Source organism: Triturus cristatus, chromosome 5_1, assembly GCF_964204655.1.
Source record: "Triturus cristatus chromosome 5_1, aTriCri1.1, whole genome shotgun sequence".
Lineage (NCBI taxonomy): Eukaryota > Metazoa > Chordata > Amphibia > Caudata > Salamandridae > Triturus > Triturus cristatus.
Genome location: NC_140587.1, coordinates 138,577,890 through 138,602,471, shown reverse-complemented (window position 1 = coordinate 138,602,471; position 24,582 = coordinate 138,577,890). Strand labels below are relative to the sequence as shown.

The 24,582-nt window shown below is 47.0% G+C and overlaps 1 protein-coding gene across 3 annotated transcripts in view; it reads right to left on the bottom strand.

Annotated features, from left to right (window-relative positions):
- NRBP2 (nuclear receptor binding protein 2) overlaps positions 1 to 24,582 on the bottom strand; it is a 345,299-nt gene that overhangs the window by 121,219 nt on the left and 199,498 nt on the right. For all 3 annotated transcript variants that reach the window (XM_085604600.1, XM_085604601.1, XM_085604602.1), the window contains exons 3-7: positions 20,568 to 20,669; positions 20,172 to 20,261; positions 18,991 to 19,031; positions 16,934 to 17,028; positions 7,331 to 7,354 (exon numbers count right to left, since the gene is read on the bottom strand). In XM_085604600.1, coding sequence (XP_085460726.1) covers positions 7,331 to 7,354; positions 16,934 to 17,028; positions 18,991 to 19,031; positions 20,172 to 20,261; positions 20,568 to 20,669 — 352 coding nt within the window. The remainder of the gene's footprint in view (positions 1 to 7,330; positions 7,355 to 16,933; positions 17,029 to 18,990; positions 19,032 to 20,171; positions 20,262 to 20,567; positions 20,670 to 24,582) is intronic.

The following is a 24,582-nucleotide window of genomic DNA, read 5'->3' as shown; positions in this document are numbered from 1 at the left end:
ATTTAGAGAAGAGTTGAAGACTCACCTCTTTTAAAAACAATCCTTTACAGTGCAGTAACCATCCAAAACCCGGCCCGGCCCATCTTCTCTTACCCGTTGACTTTATGCTAGTTTTTGACCATGCACAGGGCTCCGCTGCCTTTTGACTAGGTTCACGTTATAGAAATAGCATGCACATACATGCATCCAGTACCACTAGACTCCAGGTGTTACTAATTCGTGCATTCCTCGATGTAACTGCAAGTGAGTACTGTGAGAAAGTGGCTCTGTATATACTGTTCCTTAATAGGTACAGGGTGTACAGAGTCCACAGTCCCCCAGGGTTTGACAGAGGTTAAAGTTAGATATAACCTTACTCTCTAAAGTGGTAGCTTGGTCGAGCAGTAAGGCAGTATCAGAGGACAGTGTAAAGCATTTGTTGTACACACTCAGTCAGCAAATGGTCTCACACACTCAATAACTGAACTCTAGGCCAATGGTTTATATATAAAAAATATATGCTTGTTTTATTTTAGAACCAACACTTGGATTTAAAATATACTTTCTCAACAACAGATGTTTCATATAAATACTTTTGCAATATGCAATAGACTTTAGTAAACAGTTACAAGTGGTTGCAGTAGGCAACTCTATTTTTAAACACAACAATACATTGAGCTCAATGGTAAATTCCAGTTATTTGCAACAGATTACTTTTTAGATTACTTTTGGAATTCCAGGACTGGATCCTAGATTCAGTCCTGGGTCAGTTCTCAGAATCAAGTGATGAAAGTCGACTTAAGTACTGTAATGATTTTTAACTAATATTTAGCTATTTTAAAACTTGACACTTAGAAAATATTTCAGGGAAAACAGTCAATGATTCCCTATGGAAGAAAATTCAGGTTACAGGTACAGTATGTTCTTGTTACTTTTGTAATCCAGTACTGGGTGCCTAGACTCAGTACTGGGACCTTTATCCAAAACAGGTAAGTAATTACGTTTTCAGATTTTATACGATTTTTGAAGAATATATAAAGATTGCAGAAATCGACACTTAGAAGAAATTTCACAGAAAAACAGTCAATGGTTTCCTATGGAAGAAAATTGAGTTAAGGGTAAATACAGTTGTAGGTATTTTTCAGAGTCCGTGCTGGGCACCAAGATCCAGCACTGGGAGCTCACCTAAGAGCAGGTGAGTAAATTCGTTTTTGTCACTTGGCTGATTTTTGGTGAATATTTGAATATTTGAAAAGTCCACACTTAGAAGAAATTTCAGGAAAAAGCCAGTCAATGTTACCCTATGAGGAAAATAGAGTTTGCGGTTTAAGGGTAAGTACTCGACTGGCAGAGTTGAGGTTCTGGGCACAGACTCAGGGGTCTCGCAGGGTCAGGTAGGTACAGTTGGTTCACCCTCAGCGGCTCTAGGGCGGCAGGGTGCAGAGAGAGTTAGGCCCAATGTTATCCTATGAGGGATAGGGGGGCCTTGTTTGGTGGCTGCTGACTGGCAAGCCACACGGCTGTGGGAGCTGGGCTCCTGGTCACTTACTCAGGGCAAGTGGTGAAGTAGGTAGGTGTAGAGTTTTCACTGCCAGGGCCACTCGGGCGGCTGGGTGCAGAGGGCTTTTGAACCTTCGGGCGCTCAATGGATTTCAATGGTAAATCTCCGGTTTAGAAAAGGACTGCAAGCTCGGGGATGAGGACTCTTCAGGTGCCACCAGCACTTCGAGAGGTAAGTTGGGTAGTTGGAGGATAGGTAGGTACCCCGAGATTGGGCACAGGGGGCCGTGGGGCGCCGCATGCAGGGGTGCTTTTAGGTGTCGGGAAATCTTACCCTCTGTTGATCGCGGTTGGGGGGGGGCACCTTGTTCTGAGGCTGCAGGCTTCTTCAGGAGTGTCGAGGGAGATCACAGTCGCCGTGGGGTCGTCCTCAGGGTCTTTGTTCACTCCGGCACTGGCCAGGCTCGGCTGGTGCAGAGTGTGCTGGGTTCGCGGTTCCGGGCTGCTGCCAGGGGTTAGAGTTAGGTTTCGAGTAGAGCCTCTACTCATGGGAGTCCCAGGGGTTTAGAGCCAAAAGGTAGCCAGGTCCTCCGGGGTTGGTGAGGTTGCTAGCCACAAGAGATGCCGGGGTGGAGCAGGAGCAGGTTCGAGGGTCGACAGGCCGGTAGGGCTGGGGCCAAAGCAGTTGGTGTCTTCCTCTTTTCAGCAGCTGCAGGGCAGGTCTTTTATCTTCTTGCTCTTCGTAGTTTTGAATCTGGAATCTGGGGAAGGAAGGTTCAGGGTGCCCCTAAATACTAGATTTAGGGGCGTTACAGGTAGGTGAAGGGCAGGAACCAATGGGTCCCCGTCCTGGGGTGGGTACACCCCCTATCCTGCCTCTCTCCTGTGGGAGGGGGGCAGTAGCCTAGTCCTGATAGGGTAGGGCTCCCCATCTTCAAGATGGCGAGAGCTCGGAGATGTGCTTCACCTCGCCTCCCCCACCTGAGGGGTGGGGTTGGCAGGCTGGCACATCCCCTGTCCTTATTTGGGGTTTACGGCCAAAGTTTCCCACCAGAGTGGGGGGTTGCAGGGTCCTGGGGAAGCTCACAGAGGCGGCATGCCTTTGAAGCTTCCCCCTGCCCATTCTGGGGGAGGAGATTTAGCACCTCGCCCAGGATGTGCATTGTTGCAGGACCAGGAGAGCAGGGGCTCTCCTACCCAGGGGTCCAGCAACATGTCTGCTGGGTGGCAGCCTAGGCAGTCTCAGAGCAGACTTGGATTTGTAGGTTAGGTTTAAGGGGGCACCTCTAAGATGCCCTCTGGGGTGATGGGTACATTAAATCCCACACTGGCATCAGTGTGGGTTTAATGTGCTGAGAAGTTTGATACAAAACTTCTCCATTTTTAGTGTTGCCATTATGGTGCTGTGGAGCTCGTGTTTGACGAGCTCTAAGCACCATGTACTCTTAAATGGCAGCACTGCACTTACAGGGCTCAGGAATGGACCTGGGCACTGTAGGGGCACAGGGCTCCTGCTCCTGTGCCCACACCATTGGCATAAGGCACCCAGCTAGAGGAGTGACTGATGTATGCCATGGCAGTGTAGGCGATGGGCATGGCACACAGGGATATGTGCCATGTCGACTTTGTTTTTGTCTTGCACCCAAACACCCAGCCTGCAAAGGCAGTGTGTGTGTGTAAGGGTACAGGGCCTCTAAGGGTGGCACAAGGAGTGCTGCAGCCTTTAGAGGCCTTCCTTGGTCACAAAGCCCTGGGTACTTAGGGTACCATTTACCAGGGGCTGACATGTGGCCAGGGTTTGCCAATTTGGGTTTGGTTTGTTTTAGGGAAGGAACATAGGCCCTGGGCACCTGATTGGCAGGAGTCCAGGGCACACTCAGTCAAAGTACATTCAGCAATTCAGCAAAAAGTGGGGGCATACCATGCAAGAAAGATGGCACTTTCTCACAAGTATGTTCACTGGTTTCTCATCCAGAGTATGTGGTAGAGGTATCAGTACTAGGTGAGGCTTCCACTCTGACTGCAACTGACCAGTTTGTGTCCACATATGGTCCCAAAGGCTTATCTTGCTGTAAAAGTTTTAATACCCCTATGAAAATGAGGACTTCTCCTGGTCCCGGTCCCTGCCAGGACAGTGACAGGAGGTGGTTCCTGAGCAGCTTTGGGTGAATTCCAGAAGAGAAAACACGAGCTCACCAGATGTGGTGTCGAAGCCATTTAATATTTTTTCAGCTATTGAACCAAAAAATGCGCCCAACCCTACCACAAAAAGGAGATGCCAAAAGAATCACGGTGATGCCCAAATTTAGAAGTAGAAACGTATCTGTTTCCTGCCTGAGTACAGCTCTGAAGAGTGGATGGAAGCTCATGTATATGGGGACAAACATTATTACAATAACAGCACTGTTTGTAGATAAACGTTTCCTGGTCCTACCGGCCAGCGCAAGCAAATCCCGACCTTTTGGGAAAAGGTAGAGCAGGACAAGTAAGAAGGATTCCCATGCACAAAATTGACAAGTGGATTGACACTCGAAGTGCAAATATGTGGTAACACTGAGAGGGGGATTTTAGGGAGAGTAAAAGATTGTGGCAGGAAACAAGAAGTGTTACAGGGAGTACTAGGACTCGTTTCTCAGTGTAATTGAGCCGAACACCAACAATAATTCTGCAAGCAATGCAAATTGCTATTTCAGCCACTGAACACTTTAGGATGTAAATTATTCAATAGTGTCAGTGTTACTTGAGAAGGACAATTAACCTGATAATTTTCCAGCCACTTCCAGCTAACCGTCCGCCAAGCCATTCGCCCCCTTCCCAAGCCAGCTACCGACAGATATCCATTCACAAATGTACCTGTTAAGCCATAACTCCATACATCACCAGCCGCATATCTAACCAGTCAGCTATCCATTTATCCATGTAATTAACCAGATACCACCATCTATCGACTAAGGCAACAAAAAACGTGGAGGATGGAAATGCTTTCGCCAACGCTTCTTAACCTCTGGAGATTTGTTGGAGTTCCTCTGCCACATCAGAAACAAGCGCCGACCTTTCCCAAATCAGATTTGAATCTACCCCAAAGGCCCAGTGAAGCCTGAATTGCCAAATCATCTCCCCTAGACATAGAAACATCTCTGAAGAACATAGAAACACAAACAACCACAAATGTGTTTTGGCCACTTGTGCCTCATCAGTGAGCTTCAGATGGAGTCAAAAGCACAGCGGCACCGACGTCACAACATACCTTCTCGCTTACAAAAAAAAAAGGCAACGCATGGACATTCTTGGACCAGCTGTTCTGAACCATTGACAATTCCTCTGGGCAGTGTCCAGGCTATTGTTTTAGCTGGACTGCCCCATTACAGAAGGGACCAACCACAAGCCAAGCAGTCTTTGCCATGTGCCAAGGAGCAATCCAGCATGAATAGCTGGGCCACAACCTGTCTATGCGGAACAAGAATAACCTCAAAAGCATTTTAACACTATTGGGCATATATATCGTATCTAAATAGTGAACTGCCCATGCCGCAAACCAGCTAACGAAACATCTATCAATGCATCTACCTAGCTACCATCCACTTAACCAGCAACCACAAGCATCCAGCAAACTAACCACCCAACAATGCAACCACCTGGCGAACCCATGTCCGAACTTACAATGGTCTATTTATGTAACTATTGCCAACATTACCATTCTCTATGCACCCATAGGCAAGGTATTTACCCCCTACTGCTTGCTAGTTTGCTCTCCAGCTATCAATGTGCCTAGCTCCCAAACAACACATTTTTTATGTAGCAACCCAGGAATTTACCCAGGCAGCTGTTTATTTAACCAACCATTTACACAAGAAGCCACTTTGCTAACCATAGAGTTATATTTATTTCCAATAAGGGTATCAGCAACAGCTTAGTGCTAACAGCTGATCCTTTCCCTCACCAAGGACCCCGCCACCGCCAAAACCAACCTCCACGAAGGAATGAAGGCCATCGCAGAATGGATGTAGAACAGTTGCCTCAAACTGAACTCTGACAAGACGGAGGTCCTCATCCTCGGCCCCACCTCCTCCACCTGGGACGACTCCTGGTGGCCACCCATGCTGGGAGCTGCACTGACACCCACCAACCACGCACGCAACCTGGGGTTCATCCTGGACTCAACACTATCAATGACCCAGCAAGTCAACGCCGTCTCCTCCTCCTGCTTCAACACCCTCCACGTGCCTAGCAAGAAATACAGATGGATCCCCACCAGAACCAGAAGGACGGTCACCCAAGCCCTGGTCAACAGCAGGCTGGACTACGGCAACGCCCTCTCCACGGGAACCACGGCCAAACTCCAGAGAAGACTTCAACGCATACAGAACGGCTCCGCATGCCTTATCCTCGACATCCCTTGCCACAGCCACATCACTGCCCACCTGAGAGACCTGCACTGGCTCCCCGTCAACAAGAGGATCACCTTCAAGCTCCTCACCCACGCTCACAAAGCACTCCACAACGCCGGACTAGCATACCTCAACAAAAACTCACCTTCTACACCCTGAACCGCCAGCTTCACGCCGTTGACCTCGCCCTCGACACCGTTCCACGCATCCATCGAACGACCACCGGCAGCAGATCATTCTCCCACCTCGCCGCCAAGACATGGGACACCCTCCCCATACACCTGCGACAGACCCAGGACCTGCTAACCTTCAGGAGACTTCTCAAGACCTGGCTGTTCGAACAGTAGCAGCACCCCCATCCCCCCTCAGCGCCTTGAGACCCCCACGGGTGAGTAGTGCGCTTTACAAATGAATGACTGATTGAACAGGACATATGAGCTAACAAATCAATCCGACCTAGACTTACTAAGTTACACAGCTATTTACCCACACACTGACCTAACTAAACTGCTGTCTATCCATGGACTGACCTAGCTATCCATCCACCTAACAATGCATTCCCCTACCAGCTAAACATCCACACTGCATCCATCCATGCGAAACTTAAGTCAACTGCCCAGATTATCATTCATCTAGCCATACAACCATGTATCTATCCAGCGGCCTAGGCAAGTAACCATCAACAACAACATATCCATTAACTATTATGTTAATCAGTCATGTATTCATAGATACTTTGCCAACCAACCAATATTCTATGAAACAAACTATGAAATCAGCCAGCTGTCCATGCAACAACCAGACAACCAGCAATCTAACCACACACTAACCTTTACTAATCGATCATGAGCCATGTAAATTGATAGCTAAGCAGCTGTCATTAACTAACAAACAAGTAAGTCACAACCTCACCTAGTTAACCAAACATCTATTCACACACTCACCTAGCTAACATGTCACAGTTCTATATCCAAGCACAGGTCTAGCCAGCCAGGCATGCAGTCAAACAACAACCAGGCAAACCACCCAACTCCCTAACCAACAATCGCTTCCCCCTTGGAACCTCTATTGATCCAAAATGAGGTTTTGTTGCAACACCGAGCTTTCCTCCATCAGTCCACGCAACAACGTACATCAAACGCAGTTATCTTCAAGACTACAGTACTGAATAGGATTGGAGCTGGATGTAACAATAGAAACCCCCTAGAAAGGTTTTGGTCATAGGAAGGAAGTGGAAGAAGAAAAGTTCAGTGTTTCAAGCGAAAAAGAGAACAATGAGCTATCTGTACAATCTTTCCGTATGGGCAGATCCGAATCCAACCACCTGCGTCATTTTTTTATCTTTTTATCCGCATCTTTTATCATACGACCCATGAAGACTAAGCGACTGCAAAACAACATATGTAGATGCACTGTACATAAGCTGCACATTAATGCAAACATTGAAATTCAGGAGCACTCACCATTTGCAAACACCCTGTGCCACACTGCCGCCGGCGCACCAGGTCATGTGGAGGAAGAAATAAAAGAGAAAGAGAACTTTAGCAGTGAAAAACACCTGGGCAAGATCAGCAATGCAAAAACTGGAGCCAAAACCAGACAATATTCTGTACAAAAGAGCGATTTGTATCCCTGCCCCCAAGCGAATCGAGCAAGTGTCTTTCTCGCATACCCACTTGTGTATAAGTGAATCTGATAAGTTACAAAGTTTAAAGTATCAATATGGTGGATAAAATCCCTTTGTAGGAGACTTTTAAATATTTATGGAGATTTAAAAAGATCTACTAGGTCAGACACAATTTTTGGATACTCTTAAGTTGGGGTGGCTTCATTTGTGCAGGTGTTCTCCCATCCTCATAGTTCTGCTTAATTTGATCAAACAGTACTGATGAAAAACAGGGCAGAGACAATCCATCAGTTCACATATTTGCCAAACTGAATTTGGCTTTCAATGAGATCCATTGGGTTAGACGTGCTCAATACCACTAAGTGGCAGTTGATGAACAGAACCCCAAATCCCCCCGGGCTTATAATGAGAATAATTAGCTTGCATAAGTTTAAAATCAACGAGGCCGGATATATATAAATATATATATTATATATATGGCCTCTTTGAGATATATGAAATTTTCACCTAACTATAACGTCACATTAATCTTTATATTCACTAAAAAAAAAAGAACAAAAAAAACACACATATATATATATATATATATTTCCCTTAGATGATCCCTCTCACGGACCGCAATTGAGGCGCACTCCAAGAGATATATATTTTAAGTATATTTATTAGCCACAAACAAAACAAACACCCAACAGACGCGTTTCGGCTACACGTGTTTCTCAATGTCGGTAGGGTCCACAATTGTGTTCATTTTTAAACAAAACAATAAAGTTCATCGACATAGAAAGAGGAGACAGTTCGTTTACGTCATGGAAAGTGAGGAGGGATTCATGATACCACATTTTACTCCTTTTGTGGCGGACATCTTATAATGTATTATTTCTTCTTACATTTTAAATTCATCTGCATGATTCATAAACCTTAATGTGAGTGTTGAATACACCTTTCATTATATTTGCCTGTACGAATATATACATAATCTATATACACTTCTCATCTCTTTAGATATATGCATGTACAATTTCTACAGATATAAACAACAACAAAAAAAAATTATATATATCACAAAAAATCTCTGCCTTTGTAGAAAAGACCAAAGGTACACAGCGGGGCTTAATGAGACTACTTTATTCCCTTAATGACATGACGTGTTTCGGTGTAGACCTTTATCAAATGCCTCCGGCTCCCGGACTTGCTGTTTAATGTCCTTTAACCCCTTCCCCGCTCATGACGGAACCACTCCGTCATGAGCCACGGTTGCCGTGTGCTCATGACGGAGCGGTTCCGTCATGCCACGACCGTTGGCGGCCGCTCTGCCCACGCGGCGCTGTTTCCCCGCCTGTGCGGGGGGACAATGCAACTGGGCGGAGTCATGACGGAACCACTCCGTCATGAGCACAGCTCAACCGTGGCTCATGACGGAGTGGCTCCGTCATGAGCACAGCGCCACCGCGCTGCCCCCCCACACCCCACAGCGCTGCGGCGGAATTCCCACCGCAGCGAAGGGGTTAAATAGTCCTACCGTCATTTCAGTGTGAAGGGAGCACACCTGACCCAGTTTTGCTCCGGAGCCACTGGTGCAGTCTATGATGCAAAACTGCAACTCCCACAATGCAGCTAGATGTTAAGCCGGGGAGACTGGCGCCTGTAGCCTGGATTACAACTACCTCTTGGTGAGATTCAGGCTGAATTAGAGCATGGTCAGGTAAGGCAGCAGCGTCTGTTACTATCCAAGCTATCTCATTTGCCCCATCTTCCAGCCGCACTTTTCCAAGTATAACAAGACCGGAGTCGCCGGCCCAGTGACCGCGTCTCTCCATACAATGATGGACTGTGCTTGCCAGCAGTACCTCTGTTTCCTTGGGTCAGGTGGCGGTTCTCGATATTCTGATACCTCGGATCCTCTTGCTTCGTTGCGTCACTGTAGATCGAGAACGCTTAATGGAAGGGTCCGCCTGCGTGTCACTGGCTACACGCTAAACATCACAAAAAATCTCTTCCTTTGTAGAAAAGACCAAAGGGACACAGCGGGGCTTAATGAGACTGCTTTATTCCCTTAATGGCATGACGCGTTTCGGTGTGGACATTCATAAAATGCCTCGGGCTCCTGGACTTGCAGTTTAATGTCCTATAAATAGTCCTACCTTCATTTCAATGTGAAGGTGAGCACACCTGACCCAGTTTTGCTTTGAAGCCACTCGTGCAGTCTATCTATGTATATGTGTGTGTTGGGTGGTTTTTTTCTGTGAATATAAAGATTAATGTGACATTATAGTTAGGTGAAACATTCAGTATCAAACACTGAAATTCACCAGTGCTCCTGCCCTGAGGGAGCAGCTAATAACACTGCTCCAGCTAGGCAGGAGCATGCATTTCCTCTGTTCTGAAATAGATCAAAAGTCTGCTCCCAGTGGGAGGGAGCATTTTTGAAGTCCCACCCGCGGGGAGCAGAATTTGTGCTTGGCAGTAGTTTTAAGCTCTTGCCAAGCGAGAACAAACACAGATTTCCCTGCCTCCACCGCTGCGGACAGGGAAACCGCTAAGTCCCAGTGGAGGGCTCCCTGGGAAATTAATGGCTTGGAAAGGGGGACAGCGTGGCCCCCTCCCTTTCAATTTAGTTTTGCTGCCCCAAGGGTGGGCTCCCCAGTGCCTTAAGAGGATCTGGGAGGGGAGCTGCGTTGCCCCCCTCCCCTTAGGAAATATGCTGGGCCCCAGGTGACGGGTCCCCGTGGCAATAAGCGGCCCTGAGAGGGGGCTGCATGCCCCCCTCTTCTTAAAACATGTGCCCTGGGGGATGGGGTCCTCCCCTTGTCAGAAGGCAGCCAATGTAGATGGGCCACGTGCCTCATTCTCCTTCAAAAATGCACCGGGGGTTGGGGTCCCCAGGGCCAAAATTGACCTGGGGAGGGGGCCACATGTGACCACTGCCCCAAAATAAGTGCCCCACCCCTTTCCAGGCCTTGGCCCACCTGGGGGGGGGGGGGCAAAGGGGGTGGGGGTAGACTGAGTCCAGAGTCCTAAGATGGCTGCCAGCACTTCCTGGCTGAAGCAGCCAATCAGATCTCAGCTTGCGATCTGTCAGGGTCCGTGGAGGTTCCATGTCCCTAGATTTACAAAGTTTTTGAGCATGAATTGTTCAAAAACTACTGAAGAGATTTACAACAAATTACATAAAGCACTCTTTCTGGGGCTTGATCTAGCTTTCTGCAAAATTTGGTGTTAATCCATTCAGCGGTTTAGGCTGTAGTGGTGTCTACAATTCCAATGGAAAAATGCATTTTGGGACACACCCCGCCCCTCTTTTCTCGGACCTCGCTAGACTTATTACCCCAAAACTTTCCATGCGTAAACTAGTTAAATGCAGCACTTTTTTGGAAAGTTTTGTGGAGATACTAGCAACACAAAAAATGCATTTCCTATGGAAGCACAATCCTATCGATAACCACCCAATATAAACTAATACTTCTAGTGGTTTTCAGCCAGCCCTCCTCATCCAATGGTCTGTTGTAGCGTCCGTCACATTTTGCTTCCACCCATCAGAGCATACAGCACAGGGCGTAGGTTCAGCCCACTTCAGCCACTGGCTACCTAACTTTGCGTGAAGGCGTTTTTCCTCTTCACAATGTGCACATACGCATACTAAGTAGTCCTCTTCAGTGCCAGGGTCTACGGGTGCAAAGTGTACCTTTATACAAAAAAACACTCACAAACAAAATAAGCTCTGGCAACGATATGGCCGGAACTACTGGCTTTGCCAGTGTTTGTTGTCTATGATGTGGCTAATTGAGGTTTTCTAAGCGCTCCTTTCCGTTTTATATCTTTTGAAACGGAACCAGCGTTATTGGGGGCAGTCAGGCCTCTTCCACTACAACGTGCTGCAGACATCTCTCCTTTTATTCCTCCACTCGCATCACCTCTTTATTCTTCCTTCCACCCTCTGCCTCTCTCCCCCTCACTTCCTGGAGCCTAGGCACCCTCACCTTTGTTCTCCCTCCGTCACCTCATTCTCACCTCTCCTCTGACCTCGTTCTAGTCTTCTCTCTCATTCTTTCTTCTCGCTTCCCTTTTCCCTCCCTCCCTTTACTATTTCCTCTCCTTCCCCCGTGCTCCCCCCTCCCCCCAGCCACACTCTCAGTTCACGTCCATTCCCTTCTCTTCCATGTTAATGCCTTGTATACATATTTAATGCACTTTAACGAGAGGGCAGGCGGCCGGCCCGCGGGCTGCCTGGAGCCGGGTGATGGAGACTGGTTTTAAACGCTCGCAGTAAAACACCACTTGTCAGCAGGGAGCTCCCCTTTCCGAGGTCAAGGAAAGAGGAACCGCCGCCTCAGGGGGCAAACTCAGGAACTCCGTGGTAATGCTGCGGTTCAAGCGGCTTGTGCGTGTGCACGTGCCTTGTCAACATTCCTATAAAGACGCATTTAATTCGCGACCTTAAATGATGCATTCTTTCTAAGCAGTGGTGTCAAGATACGGCCTTGTTGAGGAGGTGGAAGGTTCAAGGACAGCCAGAGGAAAACGCATCAGCGACCGCGGTGGACAACCCAAGGCTGCTCCGTAGGCAACGAGGCCCGCAGACCGCGGTTCGAACCCCATCACGGGCACAGTTGGTCGAATAACTCAAGAATCTGTGCAAAAATAACGCTACCCCAGGCGCGCAACGCCCATTGGACTCAAAGGGCTTCAGCCCCCCCCCCCCCCCCCCCCCCCCCCCCGTCGAGTTTGGCTGCCCGGGATGAGACAGCTTCCCGGGCACTCACACAGCCGCACCGAGCACTTCACAGGTCTTTAAACGACCTTTTGCTTGTTAACGAGGCTTAGATGGTTTTCACCCCCTGCTTAGAGCCCCTGCAGCTCCACTCTGCCTTTTGCTTGAAGAATCAGCCCCCCCCCCCCCAATTTTTTCTTAGGCCCCCCCCCCCACCCCCCCCGAAATTTGACTCTAGTTGCGCCTCTGCGCTACCCGGATGCTGTAAATTATAATATATGTAAACAAAACAAACATCCGGATTTCACACACACCAGAGTAGTCGAGAGACAGCATCTCGTGCTCGAGAAGCAGCTATTTAAGTGTTCGTGGCGTGTCTCACTATTACAAACCTACACAACGACGGACACCGCTATCAAATATGGAAGTATGCTGGATTTTTTTATTTTTAGTAATGTACGAAGCTTTTGCTAATCCCTTTGCTAATGCTAACCCCCTGAATCTATTTAGATTCGTTTCCCACTCATTTTCTCACGGAAAGGGTCATTGTATTTCTTTTCTTTTCAGGTTTCCATTTTTAGGTCTCACCCACTGTTTGCAAACACAAATGTTTACTTCTGATGGAATTGTAATTCAGCAATTCCGTTGCAGGGACTAAAACGTCCCGCCAACCCTCCAAAGCATTAACTAACATCCAGACCGCTGCTAATTAGAGGAGTAAAATGGCGACGCTGCTGTTAAGCATATGGAGCACCCTTCCCAGCGCCCCAGTGCCTAGCTACTTCTTATCGGACGCACATCCCCCCTGCAGCAGTCTCCACTGTCAGCCATTAGCAGAGCACATCTGGCCGCTCTAATGACCACCCTCGCGCACAGATACCTGACTGCCATCAGTCCCGGGATCTGATCCTCTGCCTGTCCACCTGCTGGGTAAGAATTATCACTTTACTCAGGTCTTGCCTGAATTGTGTTTTTGTTGTGTTGCGTACTAGGCCCCGTTTCTTAGCAACTACATGTTTCAAGTTGGCATAGGAATAGTTTTTAGGTCTCGCCTGACCCAGCGCATGCGCTGGTCTGGCGAGACTTATTGAGAGGGCTTCAAAAAGTGCTACCAGGCCAGCCTAGATCTACAGTGCATGTGCGCGGGCGCGCGCGCCGCGGTTACACAGCCGCACGGCCGCTTTGATGTTTGATCGCGATCACTTTCACTTTCGCGGCCGCACGGCCGCTTGGCATAGCCAATAGGTCTCGCTTTTGGGACCTTATAAGTATTTAGTTATGCAACTGTGGCATGGCTAAACACTTATAAGGTCCCAAAGGTGAGACCTATTGGCTTCGCCAATGCTTGTTCTTTGAGCATTTACGTTTCCATAGCTCTTGGTTTGGCAATTTGTTTCCATTCACCATCCTTTCAGTGGCATAGCACATTGCTAAGCTGGTGAGAGTGTTTCTCTTTTTACGTTCCTTTACTCCGATATATATAAATCCATAGGTAGGAAACCAACTTGCTGCGGAGTGCCACGCAAAGTTCGAGGGCACGTTTCGTCACATGGAAATCATACAGGCTCAGCAGGACACAAATAACACCCCACTCTGGGACTTCAAACCCGGCCTCTCAACAACTGTAAAGCCTTGCGTATCAGCGCACCACCTTTCAATATTCCACTGTCTCATTCATGGCGTTTTATTTCATTCACTATTTGATTTACAGTGTTTTTTTTATAATTAAATAATTAGTATTAATGGGACTGAAACGTGTTTCTTAAATATATTTTCCTACTGGTTTCATCACAAATGAATCCTGTAATTCGTCTCATACAGCACTTGCTAGTGAAATAGATTTGTATATTTAAGTTATCAGAATATGTAATTCAGATCAGTTACACATTCCTTATTAAGTTTTTTTCGTTTATTGCCCTTAGCCAAGATAAACTGCGTATTTAAAAGGTTCAGGGTTTCTTTTTCTCATCATCAATGTGCGAGTTGACAGCCAACAGAAAAGGGCTCATTTCAAAGGGCTCGTGCAAGGCTTGGACTCTGGAGCTGCACCTAATGGAAGTTTTGACATCTGTAAAATGTCCAGTAGCCCACGTGTCATCTTCATTGACCCTGGTCCTTCCCACCAAAAGCTCTTAGTAATCAGCCTTGAAAGATCTGCCTCGAATGGTTCCTTGCCACAGCTGTTAAATCAACTTTACTGGTCGGATTCCTATTAAATCTACCCTCCTCTATGTCACTGCACTTCTAAATACAAAACTTTATTGAACTGAGTCAAGTCGCTTTTAGTAAAAGGAGCCATTGCCCTATTAAGTTCATAGGGAAGAGGGACATGGGGGGCTGGTAATCCTCTATTTTGCTTCTAATTTACAGGTAAAAAGCCAGTTTCTGTTCTGCTCTGCACCTACGAATGGTCTTCGGTACGAAAGCACCGCTCTTTCGGGGTATAATCGTTACTTGCACGACAGATCTTCTACAAGAATTCCTGTTGTCTGGTGACTCTATCTAGGATACCTGTCTGCGTGTACCCATCCAGCAGAGGTTGTGTTGCTGCGGTTAGACATGTTGCACAGCAAACTGTAGTTTCTCTCCTAAATAAAATTATTTTTTGGCACTAAACAATAGATTCGGTATGAAGCACTCAGTTAACCTAGTTCTTTGCACTTAAGCTTTACTTCTAATCTTGGGAAAGGTACATTATTTTTTCAAGACGATGAGGTGAACTCGCTCTCACTTCTAAGTTTTTTTCAGTCGATACCTGTGCCACATGTCAAGCCCCATTATCTTACTTACGGCTCTCTAGATCTCAAAAGTATTTCCAGGTACAAGGGACGGTGTCAACATGCACATGGCTGCTGCTGCTGCCTCCGTCTCAGAGCTCAAAAAGCATTGGCAATGCAATAGGTCTCATATTTGCAAGAATTTGAGCTATTGCCATTAAAAATGGCAATGCCCTTTATTTATGTGTTTTGAAAACCTGCAAGTGGTGGGTAAAGACGCACTTTGTACTTATAGTTCTTGCTTACGAGAAGCAAGGCTGGCAGTAAAAGAGGCACAGTTACTGCCAGCCTTGCTTCTCGTAAGCAACAACAAATACAAAGTGCGTGTTTACACAACTTGCAGGTTTTCAAAACATATAAATAAAAGGCATTGTCATTTACAATGCCAATAGCTCAAACTCTTACAAATGCTAGACCTATTGCATTGCAAATGCTTGTTACAACGAAGCTGTGACCTACTGCCAACAGTATGTATAGAGTGGGTTTTGGGTCTGCCCCCTTCAGCCATTGGCCGTCTTCGACAAGCTTCTTTAAGCCACTGGGACTCTCTCACCTACTGCATTGGCTGCTTGAGTGTATCCTTCCGCCTCCACTCGAGGACTAACTTACAACTATAGATCTCTTCATTCCGGCTGGCTTCCTCTTACGTGCCCAGCAACGATCTGCTAACGCTTCATGGGTAAGGGCATTCAAGCTCAGGCTCTACCTGAAGAGGAGTCCTCACTTTCTCAACCTCTTATCCTAGGGTGGGCAGAATCGTCCATAGCCATGACGACAACTATCATGAACGTGCGCTGCAATTGTTACCCTTCAACCACAATGGCTCCCAGGTCCACCACTGGAGGGTTCTCTGCTTGATAAGGAAGTACTAAAGAGACTTCTTGGGCAAAACGGTAGGCAGTTCTACACCTTCGGCTGCAAAGAGCTGCTAATCTGCTACAATAATATGCAGGGGCGTAACTCCCATTGGTGCAGCAGGTGTAGTGGCACTGGGGTCCAGAGACTTGAAGGGAGTGCTGAACCCTGAATATTGCTTTATTTCGCAGTTCAAACAGCAGCCAGGTAAGCCATTCCCTTCCTTTCAGTAGGGTCCATGACACACATTGGTACGGCACTGCTAAGGCGCATCTGGCTACTTCATCCTGTATCCCCGGTCTTCCTGCCTGGGAGGAGGTAGCACAACACCCCTAATTCAGTCCCAAAAGGGGAGGCCCCCTCTACTGCAGGCCTAGAGGAACTGGTCACCTCCAATGCAGCCCAAGGGGAGGAGGCCCTAAATCGTATTAATAACTGTTTGCATTGGGCGACGCTCTCCATTCCCAAAATATTTCATGGGCTACCCAAAATATTTCAGGGTTAGAGTTAGAAAAGTAAATAAGGCTCCTGGATCATTCAAATGTTCTACGACTAAAGTTAAAATAGTAAATTTGACCTCTCAGTGTCTGCCACGCACACTGCTGCCCGGAGGGTGTAACTCAAGTGTGTAATATATGGTCTCACCAAGCCAAGTCCTTGGCTTCCTGCCACATGTACACTGGGCATCCAAAAGGGCGTAATTTAAAACTAAATTGAGAGAAGAGCTACAAACCTTATACCGGATTCCCTACCGATGGTTTACATTGTTTATGGACAATATATTTAACTGACACAAATTCTTCCTTCTACCCTTCCAAAACTCTTGGTTCAGATTTTCAGGATATCCATGACTTTGCTAATTATTCCTACTTAAATGTATGAAATGTGGATATTAGATCTTGGAGATCAAGGTTGAGACCCTCAAGGTCGATAAAAGATTATCCAGTCATTGGCCAACAATATTATCTATTACTGCCTCACAGAGTTGCATGCACGAGTTAACCTGTGTTGCTCTAAAGTGGAACATCTTTGCTTTTGAAGACCGCTCTTAGGTGCCCGATCCCCTAACCCAGCAGACACGCAAAGCATGCGACGGTACCTGATCCAATCTTTATCAGCCCGTTGTGCTGGATGAAGATGGTGTCGCTGGTCAGGTTACCATGGATGATGGGAGGGTCACAGGAGTGCAGGAAGCTTTGCAAAGGCAGGAGAGAAACGCAACATGTTATTGGACGTCCGCTGGGCGTGGGTGACGGACGCAAGGTGTCTTTTGCCAGGAAAGAAACAGAGTTATTATTGGGAGGGTGAGAGGAAGGCTTGAGAGTATAGAGGGGGCGAAAGAAAGACCCACCATCACCTGGAGGAAAACACAATGGGTTAGTCTGCAGGGAATTTTGAAATAGGTATTGAAAGAGGAAATTCACTTCCAACAAATCAATATACATATCTGTTCTTCCAAGAGTAACGTGATTACTTATTAGTCCATGCTGTAAACCTGTTCCCATGGCATCTACATACAACTGTTGTTCAGCCAGTCTACCTGTATAGTACCAAATTTACTATAAGACGATTGTGTTCTGTTCAAGCACACCCACTTCAGTACAGTTTACAATTACCACCAGAACTTCAGGTCACCAGGCGGAGACTCTAGGTCATGGGCATGCAATGTAGATTAACTTATTTACGTGATTTGCAGAGCGCATGGATCCTTAAAAAAGATTTCCCACGCTTTAGGAGGACTATGGAAATGAGTTCTTGTTAGAGTCTTTGTCTGTGAATTTATCTTATGTGATAATACTGGAAAACATCCAGGGATTGGGCTATCCTACACCTATGATAGACCTGCGTTTCCTAGGACATATTTGAGGCAACAACATTTCTACTACACAGACATCAGCAGTACGTAATATCTGTCTGCTATAGTAGCAGACAAAAACCATTTCTGTATTCTTGGAAAACAATGTAACATTATTTCCAGGGCCTGGTCAATGTTCCAGCATTTTTAGGGTGCCTGTTGGTGTGATTGGTCTATTCCTTTTCATATCGACATTAACTTCAGTATTTCTGATATCAAAATGGTGTAATAAACTTACTTTTGTCATAAGTGGAAGTGGACCAGCACAATAATGTGGGCCAATGTTACAACGCGCTGTGGCAATTGCTGTGAGGTTATTTCGCACACTCATTTACCAATACCTTAGGTTGGCAATAATTCTGAGATGCAGAAGTCCCATGCATTCTGCGTTCTCTTGCTTTACCCTTCCCAAAATGGGGTCTTCCATCTTGTAAGCAATTAAACTTTACTGGAGGTTCAATGTATCAGTCTTTGTGTTGGTGCTGAGGTCACTGGTCATCTCTGGGCGTCCCATACCTATCCACTGTGCTAGTAGGCTCTGCATGTTCCTTCATGTCCAACCTTAACTTAGGCTTGTCGGAAGTTTTTGTGGGGCTGCGTCACCAGTGATGCAGGGCCCTTCTCTGGTTTTATGGCAACGCCTGGTGGTCATCTGCCTTACTGATTTTGCAGTAGTAGCAAGCGATGCACACATGTCAGGGCACTGTAGTGCTGGGGCAGCAGGGTCTTGTAATTCAAGGGTCGCAGGATCTTGAAATGAAAGGACTGTGGGATCCTGTAATCCAGTGCAAGTTAGGCAGTGGTCACAGGATAGTGTGATGCAAAGTTCACAAAGCTGTGCATTAGCGGGGTAGCAGGGCCTTGTGATGCATCTTTCACTTGTAAAATAGAGTGATGTGCTTTTTAATACAGAAATTACTTTGCTAAATATTGTAGGGTCTACAAGACGTTGTAATGTATGCATTACAGGATCTTCTAAAGCAGGGGTGACAAGAGCTGGTAACGCAGGGCCTTGGAATTTTGGGTGGCAGGGCCTGGTTATGCAGGGATCACTGTGCCTTGGAACTTTATGCTTGGGCTCTTTACTTGAATAAACCCAGAAGGCATCATACAAGCTTTTAATAGCTCGCCGTGGGCTTCGTTTCCTTTTCTATAACAGCTCACAGTCGGCAAATACTTAGAACCTACAGCTTTCCTCAACCAGATACCACCATTCCTAACGGAAAGTCAGTTTGAAGTTCGTCGCTGTACAAGTCTCGTCATTCACTCATTGATTCATTCGTGTGCGTCTTCAATCTTACCTGAGTGCTGACAGGATCTGCGTGCACCAGCGCTTCCAAGCCTAAAAGAATGGAACAGTAGGGCATGTGAAATGTATTCCAGCACGACGGCCTACTTCCCTAGAGAAGTTTGCTCCACACACCGCCACAAGGTTGTCACACTCCTTGTGCCTAGTCAAGTGTTTAGCCACCACCAGCTCTTGCACAGTAAGAACCGAACTCTCAGGTGGTGCTGCAATCTAAGTGGAGACTTCTGAAGGTTTTGCATAAAGTGTGACCCTCCACCCTCTGACACTTTAATACACTCTATGCTACTTCACCCTACTCCACTCCGACACTCCACGCTACTCTATGGCACTACTCCACTCTATACCACTGCACAACACTCTACGACGATCTACTCCACTCAACTTCCTCTACGTCACTCCAAGTCACTTTACTCCACTCTACGCCATCCCACTCTAATCTACTCCACACCACTCTACTCTACAATACTGTAATCCACTCCACCCTATGCCCCTCCACTTTAAGACACTCTACTCTATGTCCCTTAACGATATTCTATGCCATTCCACTCCACTCCAATCTACTCCATGCCACTTTATGCCACAACACTCTACAACACTCCACTATACTCCTCTACATTCGATGGCAATCTACTCCACAACAATCTACTCCACTCTACTCTACCACAATGAACTCCACTCAACTGCCTCTACGCCACTCCAAGCCACTTTACTTCACTCTACTTTATCCTATGACACTCTACACCACTCCATGACACTCTATGCTACTCCACACTACACCCCTCCACACTATGCCCTTCCACGCTACACCACTCCACCCTATGCCACTCCACGACACTCCACACCCCTCCACAACACATTATTCCCCTCTACGCCACCCCACTCCAACCCAGTCTGTGCCACTTCATCCTATGCCACTCCACCCCACCCAATTCATACCATGCCACTCTCCTCTATGCCACTAACTTTTAGCCATGCTGAACTGCAGCCACGCTGGTGTACAACATGACTAAAACATATTGGCTCTTGTACAGGTGAAACCTATTGCCTATGCCAATGCTGGTTTCCTTTTTATGGCATGAAGTACATCTTCAAACTAGACTACATTATAAAGTTCTAGCGATCCAGCTTGAAAGGTGCTCTCCCTTGCCATAAGGCACATGAAGATGCACATACCCGCGAGTTCATTGTTTTATGGTTTTTCTTGGTCTTCTTCAGGAACTGCTTCAGACTGCCAGACGAGACATATTCTGTTATGAAAACCACCTACAAGACAGATGAGAACAGATTCTCTTTAGTACACCAGAAGTAAATAACAGCAAGTCCCAACTACTACTGCGGGCTTTGTACCAAACTCTTGCGGTCTGTTCTCTTGGCCCCTGCCACCCTCAGACATCATTGATGCCCTTGTGACCCATGTCCCGTCCGCATCATTCCATACATTGACGATTCATCAACATAATTCTATTAGTTGGAATAAATTGCACTGCATAATTGTAAATTCATAAGGAGCAACTATTAAGAAGGTATATTGTAAATCTCCTACTGGGGGTATGTGCTGGGAATCCTCACCCGGGCAGAAGATTCTCGCACGTCCAGCCAGTACTTGTGAAACTTCACCACGTTGGGGTGATCGACCACCATCAGGTTCTCAAACATGGTCCTAATCTTCTCCTGTAAGAAAGAAGGAAAATTTAATGTACACGTATGCCAGGGCAGTGGTCCAGCTAGCCGAAACGACAGAAGCACTAGTAGAACAGACTCACTGTAGTGCTTTCCAACACTCATTCCTGCAGTACAAACCACCTTTGTGGAAGGTGTTCACCGTGGCAGTTCTTCTTCCCTTAGTACTACAGCCCCAACAATCTTTGTAGAGGCAAGGATACTCACTATAGTGAATCTCTTAGGTCTAAGATCCGCAGCCCCCTCACCTTTGTACAGAAAGGGATACTCCGTGTAGAGCTCTCCTACCCTATGCATTGCAGCTGCTGCTGCCACCATTGTCCAGACGAGGATACTCACTACAGGGCTCTCATACCCTAGACCTGTAGCCCCTACCACCTTTGTACAGACAGTAGTACTCACTGTAGAACTCTTACCCCATGTATCGCAGCCGCTGCCATCTTCATACAGACAGTAATACTCAGTGTAGAGCTCTTACTCCAAGCATCAAAGCCGCTACCCCCTCTGTACAGACCAGGATACTCCGTGTAGAGTTCTTACCCCATTTATCGCAGCCCCTACCATCTTTGTACAGGCAGGGATACTCATTACAGAGATCTTACCCCACACATCGCAGCCGCTACCATCTTTGCACAGACAGTAATACTCCGTGTAGAATTCTTACCCCATGCGTCGCAGCCGCTACCATCTTTGTACAGATAGGGATACCTCATGTAGAATTCTTATCCCATGCATCACAGCCGCTACCACCTTTGTACAGACAGTAATATTAAGCATAGAACTCTTACCCCATGCATCAAAGCCGCTGCCACCATTGCCCAGATGAGGATACTCACTACAGGGTTCTCCTACCCCTAGACCTAGACCTGCAACCCCCACCACCTTTGTACAGAAAAGGATACTCATTACAGAGATCTCACCCCATACATCACAGCCACTACCACCTTTGTACAGACAGTAATACTCAGTGTAGAACTCTTACCCCATGCATCACAGCCGCTACCACCTTTGTACAGACAGTAATACTCCGTGTAGAATTCTTACTGCATGCATCACAGCCGCTACCACCTTTGTACAGACAGCAATACTCAGTGTAGAACTCTTACCCCATGCATCGCAGCCGCTACCACCTTTGTACAGACAGTAATACTCCGTGTAGAATTCTTACCCCATGCGTCGCAGCCGCTACCACCTTTGTACAGACAGCAATACTCAGTGTAGAACTCTTACCCCATGCATCGCAGCCACTACCATCTTTGCACAGACAGTAATACTCCGTGTAGAATTCTTACCCCATGCGTCGCAGCCGCTACCATCTTTGTACAGATAGGGATACCTCATGTAGAATTCTTATCCCATGCATCACAGCCGCTACCACCTTTGTACAGACAGTAATATTAAGCATAGAACTCTTACCCCATGCATCAAAGCCGCTGCCACCATTGCCCAGATGAGGATACTCACTACAGGGTTCTCCTACCCCTAGACCTAGACCTGCAACCCCCACCACCTTTGTACAGAAAAGGATACTCATTACAGAGATCTCACCCCATACATCACAGCCACTACCACCTTTGTACAGACAGTAATACTCAGTGTAGAACTCTTACCCCATGCATCACAGCCGCTACCACCTTTGTACAGACAGTAATACTCCGTGTAGAATTCTTACTGCATGCATCACAGCCGCTACCACCTTTGTACAGACAGCAATACTCAGTGTAGAACTCTTACCCCATGCATCGCAGCCGCTACCACCTTTGTACAGACAGTAATACTCCGTGTAGAATTCTTACTGCATGCATCACAGCCGCTACCACCTTTGTACAGACAGCAATACTCAGTGTAGAACTCTTACCCCATGCATCGCAGCCACTACCACCTTTGTACAGACAGTAATACTCCGTGTAGAATCCTTACTGCATGCATCACAGCCGCTACCACCTTTGTACAGACAGTAATACTCCGTGTAGAATCCTTACTGCATGCATCACAGCCGCTACCACCTTTGTACAGACAGTAATACTCAGCATAGAACTCTTACCCCATGCATCGCAGCCGCTACCACCTTTGTACAGACAGCAATACTCAGTGTAGAACTCTTACCCCATGCATCGCAGCCACTACCATCTTTGCACAGACAGTAATACTCCGTGTAGAATTCTTACCCCATGCGTCGCAGCCGCTACCATCTTTGTACAGATAGGGATACCTCATGTAGAATTCTTATCCCATGCATCACAGCCGCTACCACCTTTGTACAGACAGTAATATTAAGCATAGAACTCTTACCCCATGCATCAAAGCCGCTGCCACCATTGCCCAGATGAGGATACTCACTACAGGGTTCTCCTACCCCTAGACCTAGACCTGCAACCCCCACCACCTTTGTACAGAAAAGGATACTCATTACAGAGATCTCACCCCATACATCACAGCCACTACCACCTTTGTACAGACAGTAATACTCAGTGTAGAACTCTTACCCCATGCATCACAGCCGCTACCACCTTTGTACAGACAGTAATACTCCGTGTAGAATTCTTACTGCATGCATCACAGCCGCTACCACCTTTGTACAGACAGCAATACTCAGTGTAGAACTCTTACCCCATGCATCGCAGCCGCTACCACCTTTGTACAGACAGTAATACTCCGTGTAGAATTCTTACTGCATGCATCACAGCCGCTACCACCTTTGTACAGACAGCAATACTCAGTGTAGAACTCTTACCCCATGCATCGCAGCCACTACCACCTTTGTACAGACAGTAATACTCCGTGTAGAATCCTTACTGCATGCATCACAGCCGCTACCACCTTTGTACAGACAGTAATACTCCGTGTAGAATCCTTACTGCATGCATCACAGCCGCTACCACCTTTGTACAGACAGTAATACTCAGCATAGAACTCTTACCCCATGCATCGCAGCCGCTACCACCTTTGTACAGACAGCAATACTCAGTGTAGAACTCTTACCCCATGCATCGCAGCCACTACCACCTTTGTACAGACAGTAATACTCCGTGTAGAATCCTTACTGCATGCATCACAGCCGCTACCACCTTTCTACAGACAGTAATACTCAGCATAGAACTCTTACCCCATGCATCGCAGCCGCTACCACCTTTGTACAGACAGCAATACTCAGTGTAGAACTCTTACCCCATGCATCGCAGCCACTACCACCTTTGTACAGACAGTAATACTCCGTGTAGAATTCTTACTGCATGCATCACAGCCGCTACCACCTTTGTACAGACAGTAATACTCAGCATAGAACTCTTACCCCATGCATCGCAGCCGCTACCACCTTTGTACAGACACCAATACTCCGTGTAGAACTCTTACGGCATGCATCACAGCTGCTACCATCTTCGTACAGGCGAGGATACTCATTGCAGGGCTCTCCTACCCCTAGACCTGCAGCCCCTACCACCTAAGCACGGACAAGGATACTCACTGTAGCAGTTACTATCTGTAGGATCGCAGCCACTACCACCTTTTTTTACAGGTAGGGATACTCACTGCAGAGCTCCCTTACCCCTAGTCCTGAAGCCCACCACCTTTGTGTAGAGAGGTCTCCTACTCCTCATATCACTGCCTCTACCACTTATGTACAGACACGGATACTCACTGTAGTACTCTCCTGCCCCCTAGTATCGGAACTCCAACCAGCTGTGTACAGACCAGGATACTCACTGTAGAATCTCCTAGCCCTAGTATCGCAGCCTCTACAACCTCTGTGCAGACCAGGATACTCACTGTAGAACCTTCCTACCCCTAGTCCTGCAGCGCCTGCCAGCTGTGTACAGACCAGGATACTCACTGTAGAATCTCCTAGCCCTAGTATTGCAGCCTCTACAACCTCTGTACAGACCAGAATGCTCCTTGTGCAGAT